This window comes from Sminthopsis crassicaudata, chromosome 2 (assembly GCF_048593235.1).
Source record: "Sminthopsis crassicaudata isolate SCR6 chromosome 2, ASM4859323v1, whole genome shotgun sequence".
In the NCBI taxonomy this organism is placed as follows: domain Eukaryota; kingdom Metazoa; phylum Chordata; class Mammalia; order Dasyuromorphia; family Dasyuridae; genus Sminthopsis; species Sminthopsis crassicaudata.
Genome location: NC_133618.1, coordinates 397865522 through 397878967, shown reverse-complemented (window position 1 = coordinate 397878967; position 13446 = coordinate 397865522). Strand labels below are relative to the sequence as shown.

Below are 13446 nucleotides of genomic sequence, written 5' to 3'. Positions count from 1 at the left end.
TTTTACTACCAATCTTCAGAAAATATGATTTCTAGTCCCCCTCATTTATTGGTTACCTTCCTCTGGATGTACATCTGATTTATCACTGTGTTTTTCCTAAAATGAGTATCTCAGAACCTAAGTCAATGTTTCAGATGGGGGTCTGACTAGGGGGACAGAGGTCAATGGAATCTCTCTTGAACTGGGGATATAAATTCAGAAATAATGACTTCCAATGAGCCCTGTTAAAATGGCCCAGATATTACCTGCAAATACTTTTGAATTCTTCACAAGAAAAGTGGGTCAGAAATTCTACAGGGCATCACGATTATTCACCTAGGAGCTGTCTCCCCTGTTCTTGGGTGAGAATTTTCTCTCCTATTTTGATATGTGACATCATGATGTTATCCTGATCACTATACCTTGGCTACCCTAAGGAATTCATAAAAAATTAGAAATGGAAGGACTGTCTCATATGATCTGTTTCTTTGAAGTCTAAAGAGGAAAAAGAACTTCCAAAAATCCCATCCTATGTTAATGGCTGATCCATTTTTCCTGACTCCCAACCTTTATTCTACCCAACACCTAATAAGAGTCTCCAGAGTAATGGGAAAGGAATTGTTACTATGGGGAATCTTTTTTCTGAGTCTCTAAATAATCCACAAGAACTTTTATTGTGTCTGAGATGCTAACCTATTTTAAGTAAGTTGTCAGTGACTCAGATGTTCTGATCATCCCTGCAGACAGGGCAGCTAAAACGATATTTCACAGACTTGGAGGCCTTGGCCATGGTGACTGCTGCTTTCTGCCATGACATTGATCACAGAGGCACCAATAATCTCTACCAGATGAAGTAAGTGAGCTCAGGTCCCCAAAGGACCTTCCTAGACAAACCTGGACAATTTGTTGGAAACTTCTTTCCTCACCTTGTCATCTTCCTCAGAACCATAGAAGTGTGGAATAGTAGACTTGGATGAGACTTATTTGGGATAAATCATTTCCTCTCTCTGAATCTATTTCTTTCTCTGTTTATAAGTGAAGAGATTGGATTAACAGATCAGAAAGCTCTGATATTTTGTGCTCTAAGACTCTTCCATCTCTGATATTCCATGTTTTGTGTCTTAAGGGTCCCTTCCAAAATTTATATTCTGTGTTCTATGTTTTGAGATTCCCTCCCCCCAACCCTACATTGTGATATTCTAATAGCTTCATGTTTCCTACCCTGTATTTTCAGATCTCAGAATCCACTGGCCAAACTCCATGGCTCTTCTATCTTGGAAAGACATCATTTGGAATTTGGTAAAACACTGCTGAGGGATGAGGTACAGTTATTAGATTCTGTGCTTCTTTATTTTGTTGACTTTTTAAAAAGCTTTTTGATTTTATATCACAGTAATTTTTGCTAATAGCTATCTTTCTTCCTTCTTCCAGTAAAGCTTCTTCCATAAAAACAACATAAAAAGTTAAGCAATACTACTGAAATGTTAATCATGTTTGAACAACTATGCATTAAACCCAAGAATGAGAGGAGGAAAATACATTTCATAAGATCATAGCTCTAAAGCTAGAAGGTCTTTTAAAAGTTATCAAATTAAAATCTCTCATTTTATCATTTTGGGAGCTATTTTTCACCTTTTTTCTTGTGCCTTTCTTTTTTTGTTGTTAAAATTTTATTTTAAAATATTAAGCAACATTTTTTTCTTCCTCTCACTTTTTTACACACTAGAAAAAATTTTAAAAAATCTTTGTAACAAATATGCATAATCAATAAAAACAGATTCCCAAACTGGAAAAAATGTGTATTTCATTCTGAATATTCAATCTATTATCTCTTTGCAAGGAGGTGGGTAGTATTCTTTAAAATCATTCCTTGGGAATAATGGGTGATCACTGCTTTGATTAGAATCAAAATCATTTGTTTTTATATTGAATTTATAGGATAATTTATTCTCTTGGTTCTATTCCCTTCTCTCGCATCAATTCATACAAGTCTTCCTTTTTCTGAAACTAATCATGTTAGAGCATAACACAAGAGTATTCTATTATTATATTCATATAACATTTATTCATCCATCCTCCAATTTATGATCAATCCATTAGCAACAATAGTATTAAACTATTGTAACTAATTTTAGGCATGTAGGTTCTTTTTCTCTTATTGATCTCTTTGGGTTCAAGCCCCCCTGCCTTATTTTACAAATAAAAAAACTAAGGACCAGGAGGTGAACTGCCAAGTTCACATAGTTGTTGCTGTTTTTTAATCTGAACCCACACAAAACATTTTTTTTCATATTAACCATGTTAAAAAAAAAAAAAAAGGAAACAAACAAACAAAAAGAAAGGAATAAAAATATGCTTCAATTTCCACTCAGAATTTATCAGTTTTCTTTCTCTCTAAAAGTGGATACATTTTTCAACATGGGTGCTTTGGAATTGTCTTAGATCATCATTGATCAGAATAGCTTTGTTTTTCACAGTTGACCATCATTATTCTGTTATTGAGTATAATGATTTATTGGTTCTGCTTACTTCATTTTGAATCAATTAATATAGGTTTTCCCATGTTTTTCTGAAATCATTCTGCTCATCAATTTTTATAGTACAATAGTACTCTATTAGAATCTTATACCACAATTTGTTCAGCCATTTCCTAATTGATAGGCACCCTCTCAATTTTGAATTCTTTGTTGTCATAAAAAGAGCTGCTATAGTTTTGTACATGTGACTCCTTTTTCTTTTATCTTTTTGGTTATAGAACTAGAAGTGGTGTTGTTGCATCTTTACACAGTGTTATAGCCCTTTGTGCATGTTTCCAAACTGTTCTCTAGAATGCTTGGATCAATTCACAACTTCACCAGTAATGCATTAGTGCCTTTGCTTCTACATCATTTTTAATATGAGAAATAAAAGTAGATTCTTGGTCTTCTGGTCCCAAATTGAGGGTATTTTTCACTGTATGACATGTCCAATTGGTAGAGGAATTCCCTTTAGATGATGATATCCCCAGATTCTCCTGTTTTTAGGTGATATTAAGCTGATTGCAAGCTCCCTACTGCCTATAGAGTCACCTCAAAGGGATTTTTTACCACCCCCCAAAAATTGTGCTAACAGTCCAGACAAGAAAAAAAAAATCAACTAGATAATGAGTATCTATTTCTAGGACTGTGACATGCAGTTTGAGATACCTGTTGGGTCAGTCCAGCAGTGTATATATCTTGAATAAGTATGTTGAATAATAATTTAGTTCCTAAGAAGGAGAATGGATGCATTCAGGATATTTGCCATGTTTTTAACAATCTTAAGTTGATCTGTGTCCAAACAAAAAAAAAATTCATATTATTTTATGTATTCATATGCATATGAATATTGGGATTTACCACAATCTCTGAAGACTCAAAATTTAAGTCATTCAAAGAATAATAGAAGAAAACATAAATGAGAGGCAGCTTGGTACAATGAAAAAGGACTAGATTTGGAGCCAGAAGACCCTTGTTTTAATCTTATCTTTGACAGTTATTCTCTGTATGATTTTGACATGTCACCTCTGCAGACTTCTGTTCCTCATCCATAAAGTGAATAAGCTGTATTTGATAGCCTCTGAGGTCTCTTCCAATTTTCAACATGTGATTTGATTCATGTGCAAGATATGATGGGAGGGATGGTATTCAGGATGTGTTTTACAGAAGTACTTTGTTAAGTACTAACATAGTGCTAAGCACTATATTAAGTGCTAAAGATAGAAACATAAGTTAACAAAAAAACAAAACAAAACAAAAAAAGGCTCTTACCGTCAAAGAGGTCATACCATAATGTGTGGGAATATAGTACATATAAAGGTGAACTGAAAATCTTTGGGGTTGAAGAGTTAGAAAGAGTACTAGTGTGTGTAAATCCGATTTTCTTGTTGCACGTTAAGTAGTAGATTCTGAAGGTACAAGTAACCTGAGTAGATAGACAGTAGTGCTAACAGTTTACATTCAATTCCCAGTGTTCCTTCTCTGGGTGTAGTTGTTTCTGTCCATCATTGATCAACTGTTATTTTTTATTCTAATTTATTTTATTTTCAGTTCCAAAATTTTCCTTTCCTTCAATTCCCCTGCCCCACTCTTTGTAAAGACAAGAAATGTGAATATATATACTCATTCCTGACAGTATACTTCCCAAGGGTGTACACAGACGATTAGGTTGACAGATATTACCTGAGCTAGTTCAGTGTTTGGGAAGCTCTGAAGGAAAGTATGAAAAAGAAGAGACATTAGATTGTCTATTTAATTCAAGGTCTACAGAGCCATTGTGCTGACCTAATTATTATTTTCTTATGAAACCTGACAGTCTAACAGCACTATGCCAGGAAACTTAATCACTTCCATTTGAATTGTCTTCTGACAAATAAGGTATTGCAAAATAAGGTATTGAACACAGGTCTTTTCTCAAGCTAAATTTCCAAGCATTCAAACTCTACTACAGAAAACACAACTCCAGTGGGCTGGCCCACATTGTTCCAATGCCAAATGTTTGCCTAAAAGACAATTTTATGGAGAACTCGGGTAAGGCTCACATGGTGGTCAGAAGAAGCAATACAAGGACATTCTCAAGCTCTTTTTTGGAGAATTTTGGAATCAATTGTGAGATATGAGAGACTCAGGCAAAAAAATTCCCAGCATGGTGTGTGCTCTATGAACAAAGTAGAATTACAGTAGCTCAAAAGAAATGTGAGAAACTCAAATCTCCACTCCAAATGTTCATATGGACTATTTGTGTCTAACCTAAGCCTTCCAAGCTCATCTTGGTTTGCTCAGCCATACCTTGACTCATTTTGGTCTTCTGTGAGAATGAAGGAAAAACCAACCATTTATATAAATTTGTATATACACATGTACATTCCCACTGCATGTATATACACATATCTACATACATGCATGTATGTATAGACTGTCCAAGAAACTCTGCATCCATTGGTCCCCTATCTATAAGTACATAGTCTTTTTCATTAAAAGTCCTTTGGAATCATGGTGGATCATTGTGTCCACAATCTATAATATTAAAAAATGAGATAGAGGTGAGATAAAAGAGTATTATACATGACTCTAGCCTTCATTGAGAGGTATCATGGTCTAGTGGAAAAAGAGGTAGTCTTGGAACCAGAAAGATTGGGGTTCAAATCCTACCTCTGAATCATTCTGGTTTTGTGAGTCTAATCAAGTCAGTTAACCTCTCCATGCTTTAAACAACTCAACTCTAAGAATGTAAATGGCAGGAGAGAAAGGATTAGGATTCCTACTCCCTCTCCCTCTCACCTTCACCTTTGCAATCTCTTCTCCATTATATGTGACTTTCTAGTCATCATCTAGTCATCAGTTCTACCCTGTGAAGAGATTTCCCTGAGCATGTCAGAGTAGAACAATGGGCAAAACCATGTAACCTTCAGAGATACTTCATCTATCTTCTTTCCAGACAGAAATTGCTATTAGGGGGGAAAATCCAACTGGATCCATGCTCTAATCCTATTTTGAAAAATTATGGAATATAAATCAGCAAAATTCTCTTTCATATAGCTCCCAAACCTCCCAATTGATTATGATCTTGGCAATTTCCAACTATTTTTTTTCTCAATATTCCTCTGTGTTTGAACTATGTTAATTAATGCCTCTTTTTCAATCTCCCTCCTATTGCCCTTAATAAAATACTACATAAAAATTGCTTTGATCAACCATATTTTTATCTTATGATGACTTTTAATATTAATTGAACAGAATTTTTTTTTAAATTTAAAGAAAGGTCAACTTTGCATTTATTTATCTACTTATTTATTTACTCTCTAAAGCAAGAGTGAGGGGGAGACATGGAAGAGGATAAATAAGGATAAAAAAAAAATCACCATCTGTAATCAGTTCTCCAGAAAGGAAGAAATTCAGCAATGGCTGGTTCACCAAGGCACCCTTCCCATTGTAATTTTAAGATATTAACAACAACAGTAGCTTTATGTACCTATCATGTACCAAACATTGTGCTAAGTGATTTACAAGATCTCCTAACCATGGTAAGCAATAGCAGTAAGGACTGCACTCTAGCTCTCTCAAATCACCAGCAACCCTGCCTCCCTCCACACCCAATCCAGTCTTTCTCAAAACTCAAACTCAGGATATTTTAGTTCATCTCTGCATCCACACATCTTGCCTCTTTGGAGACTCCTTTTTCAGGTCTCTTTAAATTGTAGGAACTTTTTAGTCAGTGGTTCCAAACAAATGAAAGATTTCTTCTCTGTTAAGCAGTTTTCATCTCAGGTGCTCGAAATCCTTTGGTAGGATAATGCTACAGTTTTTAAAATATGTTTCTCTTTTGTTTTCCTTCAGAATCTAAATATCTTCCAGAACCTTAATCGAAGGCAGCATGAGCATGTCATCCACATGATGGATATTGCAATCATTGCTACTGACCTGGCCCTTTATTTCAAGTATGTGTTTCCTCTTGAGTTAAAGGAGGGATTGTATCAAGAAACTTGTAGAGTTTAAAATAAAATGCAACAAAGCATGGAGATACCTTTCAATTAAAACCAACAAACATATATTAAGTGCTTGCTATTTGCTAAGCAGTGGGGATACAAAGACAAAAAACTAAGACAGTCTTTGGCCACTGTAGGGATGATACAACATATATACACAAAACAGTAAATACAAGATAATTTGGGGAGAGATAGATAAGTAGAGAAAATAGGAGGAAAGGGAGTGAAGAGAGAAGAAAGAGGGAAAGGAAAGAGAGAGGAAATATAGGAAGGGCAGAGACAAACAGAGACAAGGAGGGAAGGAGAGAGGAGAGATAGAAGGGAAAAAAGAGAGAGGGAGACAGAGGAAACAGAATAGCAAGGAAAGATAGGAGGAAGAGAAAGAGGAGACAGAGAAGTAACAGCTAAAGATATCAGGGATGAGAATGTTTCATGAAAAACATGACACCTAAGATGAACCTTGAACAAATACAGATTCTGAAACATGAAGAAAAAGAACTCCCAATATTGAGGGATGCACTGTATGAATGCACAAATAAATATAGGAAACGGAATGTTGAATTTGGGGAACAGCAAATTAAACTGAAGTTTAGTTCAGCTGAAATGTAATGTGTATAAAGAAGAATAAAGTTAGGTAAGGCTGTAAAGGGAGATTTGTGGTTTGTGAAGGATGTTAAAAAGCAGGCTGAGTTGGTATTTTATTCCAAAAGTAATATGAAAATACTGAAGGTTTCTAAGCAGGGTGGTACTAGCTGGATTAATGATGATGATTGATGAGGAAGGGGGAGAAGAAAAAATAATAACAACATTAAAAATACCAATAGCTATTATTTTATAGTGCTTTAAAGTTTTTAAAGCACTTTTCTTATATTAACTCATTTGATCCTCATATCAACTCTGAGAGGTAAGTGTTATCATTACATCTTACAGATAGAAAAATTGAGTTTATTTTATAGGTTATATTAGAGGTTAATTTAGAAGTCCTATTATTTGCCCCAAATCACATTGCTAATAAGGAACATTTGATCTTTTTAACACTCCACCTATTATACCATTTAAAAGCCTGAAGAGGACCAGCACCAAGGAAATCAGTTAATAGGCTGTTGGAGGCATCGAGGTGGTACAGTGGATAAAACACTGGGCTGGGAGTTAGGAAGATACAAGATCAAATAAACCTCACCTGCTTATTAGCTGTTTGACTCTGAGCAAGTCATTTAACTTTTGTCTGTCTCAGTTTTCTTAACTGTAAAATGGGGATAATAATAGCACCTATCTCCCACGGATTGTTGAAAGATCAAATGAAATAATAGTTGGGGTTTTTTCAATACTATTTTATTTTTCCAAATACACAGATAGTTTCCAATATTCATTTTATAAAACTTTGGGTTCCAAATTTTTCTCCCTCCTTCCACTCCCTCCCACTCCCCAAGACAGCAAGCAATTTGATATAGGTTTAACATGTGCAATTCTTTCTTTTAAAGGAATAAGCACTTTTTTTTAGCTTAGGCATTTCTTTTTTTCTTTTTTAATGTGTTATTCTTTTGAACATATTTTCACAACCAAATAATATTTGTAAAGAGTTTAGTACAATACTTGGCAGACAAGAAATGTTTAATAGATACTTGCTTCTTTTTTATCAGGACATTCTGGGGCAGGAGGATGAGGCTCTGAATAGTGGTTGTCTAAGTAGAGAAAAGGGGATGTATTCAGAATATATCATGCAAGTAAACTGGCAAGATTTGGAAAGGTAATTGGATATGTGCATAGAAATGAAGAGTTGAAGCTTTAAGATTGTGAACCTAAGAAATTAAAAAGATAAGGATACCCTCAAAATTAGGGAAAGGTTTGAATTTAGGGAGGTTAGGGAGTTTCAACCAAGGTTGAAAACCTAGAAAGATGTAAGACAATATAGTGAAAGCTTGATAAGATCAAATGGAAAGTCTTTTAGGGTGGTGAAGACTTAAGCTTGTTTGTAAGTACTGGGTAAGATGCCAATACTTATGGAGAGATTGAAGATGAAGGGGAATAATTATTAAGCAAACCCCTGGAGGAAATGCATTTAAGAGCATAAGGAGAGCTGCCAATGACCACAGGCATCAAGAGCCACCTATTCCTTAGACCCCAGAATAAAGGGGGAAAGGATGTGTTAAGATTTTGAGATGTGGAGTAGAGACCACATGATGGATGGTCTTGAATTTCTCAGTAAAATTTATTCCAAGGCCATTTTAGAAGATGGGATTGAGAGGGGAATCATAAAGTGAAAGAAGGTCAGAAAAAGCTGTGAAAAAGCTTCCTAAAGGAAGAATAAAAGCCTTGATGTGCAGTAGCAAGCTTTTAAATGAAAATAAGTTAGCACAATTTTTTTCATGTTATGTTAGTAGTGGACTAGATTGGTATGGTTTTACGCGGTTTCTTTTAACACCATTAAGAACCATAAAAAAGGGGACAGCTAGATGGCAGAGTGAATAGAGCACTGACCCTAGAGTCAGAAGGACCTGAGTTCAAATCCAACCTTATACACTTGTATGACCCTGTGTGAGTCACTTAACCCCAATTTTCTTTAAAAAATAAAAAAGAACCATGAGACAGAGGGGATGACAGGAGTAACCAAGGGATCCAGAGAATAAGTGTTAAATTTTCATTGTGAGCATTTACACTTTAGAAATTAGCAAATAAGGGGCAGCTAGGTGGCGCAGTGGATAGAGCACCAGCCCTGAAGTCAGGGGCACCTGAGTTCAAATTTGGTCTCAGACACTTAAACTGTCCCAGCTGTGTGGATCTAGGCAAGTCACTTAACCCCATTGCCTCAGCAAAAAAAAAAAAAAAAAAAAAAAAAAGAAATTAGCAAATAATACAAATCTAGGATTGATTTATTGTTTATTATTTAGACTTTTAAAAGCTATGGAGAAAACATTAATAGCAGAACACATTTAAAAGTGTACTACTGATACTTTCCCCACTAGTTATTAAACACTAATCAACATGCCCTTGGGTAGTTGGGGGGGGGGGCGGTAGGGTGGGGTTGCAACTCACAGTTGAAGATTGGTTGGACATGAATGGCAGTAAAAAAAAAAAGCAAGAGATTCAATGACAGAGGATAGTGTATTAATTATAGTTCATAGAACCCTAAATTTGGGATTGTAAAGGACCTTAGAGATTCATTTTGATCTAAAAGTGAGAAAACTGAGTACCAGGGAATTTAAATTATTGTCCAAGGCCATGCAGGAAATAATCAGCAGAGCCAGAATTTCAAATCAGGTTGTCTAATTCCAAAGCCAGGGCTCTTTCCATCATATTATGCTTCCTCTGGAGAAACAATCTAATCAGCTATTGGGTCAAGACTATGAAGAAAGAACAGTAAGGGCAAAGCCAGGCTGACTGACTGAGAGAACAGGAAAGGTGGAAGGAACTGAAGAAGTTATTTAGGAGGAATGAGTCAAAATGGTACATGGAAGATCAAGAGAATGCAATCAGAGAGGGCTGTTTCAAGGATCGAAATCAGGAGGGTCACTCACTTATGCAGGATGATGAGTACTTGCCTCCCGGTGAGTGGCAAAGGGAGAGTGAAGATATAAGTGATGTGAGTTGAAAAGGTTAATGAATTGGAAGATAAGGATATTTGAAGGGATATCAATATATATGCCAAAATCCCTATGTATAAGACTAGATTCTGGGTGGAGAAGAAAGCCAATCAATACAAGTACTGAACTTTTTGTGAAGTGAGGAGACTGGTGTAAAGGTTGGGAGATCATAACAATGTTTGACAGGGTACACACATACAGACATACACACACATACACATACATACAGACACATATGTACATGTACAATATGTATATATAAATATACATCAACATATATATTCATCAATATATGTGTATATATGGGAGGGTGTCTGTGTCTGTGTGTATGGATGAAATTATCCTAAAAGGAGGTCAGGTTACAACTTTTTAAATTGAGTTCTATTTTATTTTTATTTCTCAATTATCTTCCTTCCCTCTTGCCTATTCCTTACCCACTGAGAAGACAAGAAAAACAAATCCCATTACCACTATCTATAACCATGGAAAATATATTCCTGCTTTAGCCATGTCCAAAAACCAACAAATAAAAAGAATGAAAAAGAAGAAAATATGCTTCAATCTATAGTATGAAATCCATCATTTTTCTAGAGGTTTCATCACAAGTTCTTTAGAATTATGGTTAATCATTGCGCTGCTCAGAGTTACTTTTAAAGTTGAACATCTTTACAACATTGCTGTTATTGTTTCTGGTTCTGCTCACTTCATTTTGCCTCAGTTTGTACAAGTTCTCTCAGGTTTTTCTGAAACTATCCCCTTTTTCATTTTTTTACAACTTAGTATTCCATCATTTGTTCAGCCCTTCCCCAATTTGGGGGAAATAAGTAAAACTGAATTATTTCCTCAGTTTCTAGTTGACACCACAAAAAGAACTGCTATAAATATTTTTGTACATATGTATCCTTTGCCTCTTTCTTTGATTTCTTTGGGGGTAGAGATCTAGTAGCAAAATTGTTGAGTCAAAAGGTATGTGTACAGTTTGGAATACTAATACATTGTTGGTGGAGTTGTGAACTGATCTGAAGAGCAATTTGGAACTATTTCTAAAGAGTTATAAAACTGTGTATACACTGCACTGGGCTTGTATCCCAAGGAGATCATTAAAAAAAAAAAAAAAAAAAAAAAGAACTCATATGTGTAAAAATGTTTGTGGCAGCCCTTTTTGTAGTGGCAAGGAACTGGAAACTGAGTGGATACCCAGCAGTTAGAGAATGGCTGAATACATTTTGGTATATGAATGTAATGGAATATTATTGTTCTATAAGAAAAGATGAGCAGGCTGATTTCAGAAAAGTCTGGAAAGACTTACATAAACTGAGGCTAAAAGAAGTGAATAGAACCAAGAAAACACTGTACACAGCAACAATTAGATTATGTGATGATCAGCCGTAATGGACGTGGCTCTTTTCAACAATGAGATAATTCAGACCAGTTCCAATGATCTTGTTATGAAGAGAGCCATCTACCCCCAGAGAGAGGACTGTAGTAATTGAGTGTGGATCAGAACATAACATTTTCATTCTTTTTGTTGTTGTTTGCTTGCATTTCATTTTCTTTCTCATTTTTTCTGGTTTGATTTGATTATTCTTGTGCAGCAAGATAATTGTATAAATATGTATGCATATATTGGATTTAACAAGGCAATTCCAATAGATGTGATGGAAAGAGCCATTCTCATCCAAAGAGATGACTATGGAGACTGAATGTGGATCACAGAATAGTATTTTCACCTTTGTTGTTGTTTATTTGCTTGGTTTTTTTCCTTTCTCATTTTTTCCCCTTTTGATCTGATTTTTCTTGCATGGCATGATAAATGTGGAAATATGTTTAGAAGAATTACATATGTTTAACCTATATTGGATTGCTTGCTGTCTGAAGGAAAGGAGAGAGAGAGAGAGAGAAATTTTGAACACAAAATTTTTGCAAGAGTTAAAGTTGAAAACTATCTTTGCATGTATTTTGAAAAGTCAAAAGCTATTATTATTTTTTTTTTAAGGAAAAAAGGTATGCACAGTTTAATAGCTTTTTTGGACATAATTCCAAATTGTTTTCAATATTGGCTAGACTACTTGACAACTCCATCAACAGCTTTCCCAAATTTTCTCCAACATTTGTCATTTTCCTTTTTTGTTAACCAATCTAATGAGATGAAATAGTACCTCTATTAATTCATATTTCTCTAATTTTTACTGCTTTGAAATATGCATATACACACAACAATTGATAGCTTTTATTTCTTCCTCCAAAAATTGCCTATTCATATCCTTTGATAATTTATTTATTCGGGAATAGCTTTTTCTTATAAATTTCAAATCCCTCTTATCTTAGAAATGAGACTTTTATCAGAGACATACTGCATAGAATTTTTTTTATTATTTTCCTGGGTTTTTTCTTTCTTTCTATTTTTAGCTCTACTTTTTAAGTATATGTTAGCAAAATTATCCATTTTTGTCTCATGTAAACCTCGCTTTTTCTTGTTTGGTCATAATTTCTTCCCCTCTCCATAAATCTGACAATTTCTTACACACTTTACTAACTTGCTTATGATGGATATCACCCTTTACATCTAAATCATGTCCCTCTTTTGGGGCTAATTTTGGCATATAGTATAAGATGTTGGTCTATATTTCACTTCTGCCAAACTACTTTTCAGTTTTTCCAACAATTTTTGTTAAATAGTGAGTTATTGATCCAATCTATAGCTGGGATCTTTGGGCTTCTCAAAATACTAGCTATTGCACTCATTTATTCCTGTATACTGTGTACCTAATTTGTTTCATTGATCAACCTAATTTTTACCCAGAATCAAATTGTTTTGATGATTTTGTAGTACAGTTCGAAATCTGATACAGCAAGACTTCCTTTTCCCCTATTTTTTCCCCAATTGATTCACTTGTTATTCTTGACCTTTTGTTTCTCCAGATTAATGTTGCTATTTTTTAATAGTTCTAAATAGTTCTTTAATAGTTCAAAGCAATTCTTTGGTAATTTGATATGCATGGTATTAAATAACTAAATTAATTTAGGTAGTATTTGATTTTTGTTATTGACTTGGCATAACCATGAGCAATTAATATTTATCCGTATTGATGTTTTCAAATTAATATTATTCAAATTTTTTGAATTTGTGGAAATTTTTTATAACTGTTTTCATATAGTTCCTTTTGTGTATTGGCAGATAAGCTCCCAAGTATTTTATATTGTTCATAATAATTTTAAATGAAATTTCTTTTTCCCTATCTCTTCTTGTTTGATTCTACTGATAATACACAAAATATGGATGGTATATCCTGAAACTTTTCTTAAGTTGTTAATTGTTTTGATTAGTTTTTAATTGACTTTCAAGGGTTTTCTAGTTAAAACATCACATGATCTGCAAAAAAA

At 34.4% G+C, this 13446-nt stretch overlaps 1 protein-coding gene across 2 annotated transcripts in view; it reads left to right on the top strand.

Annotated features, from left to right (window-relative positions):
* PDE6A (phosphodiesterase 6A) overlaps positions 1-13446 on the top strand; it is a 93861-nt gene that overhangs the window by 47296 nt on the left and 33119 nt on the right. For both annotated transcript variants that reach the window (XM_074291752.1, XM_074291753.1), the window contains exons 14-16: positions 723-832; positions 1214-1301; positions 6333-6433. In XM_074291752.1, the coding sequence (XP_074147853.1) occupies positions 723-832; positions 1214-1301; positions 6333-6433 (299 nt within the window). The remainder of the gene's footprint in view (positions 1-722; positions 833-1213; positions 1302-6332; positions 6434-13446) is intronic.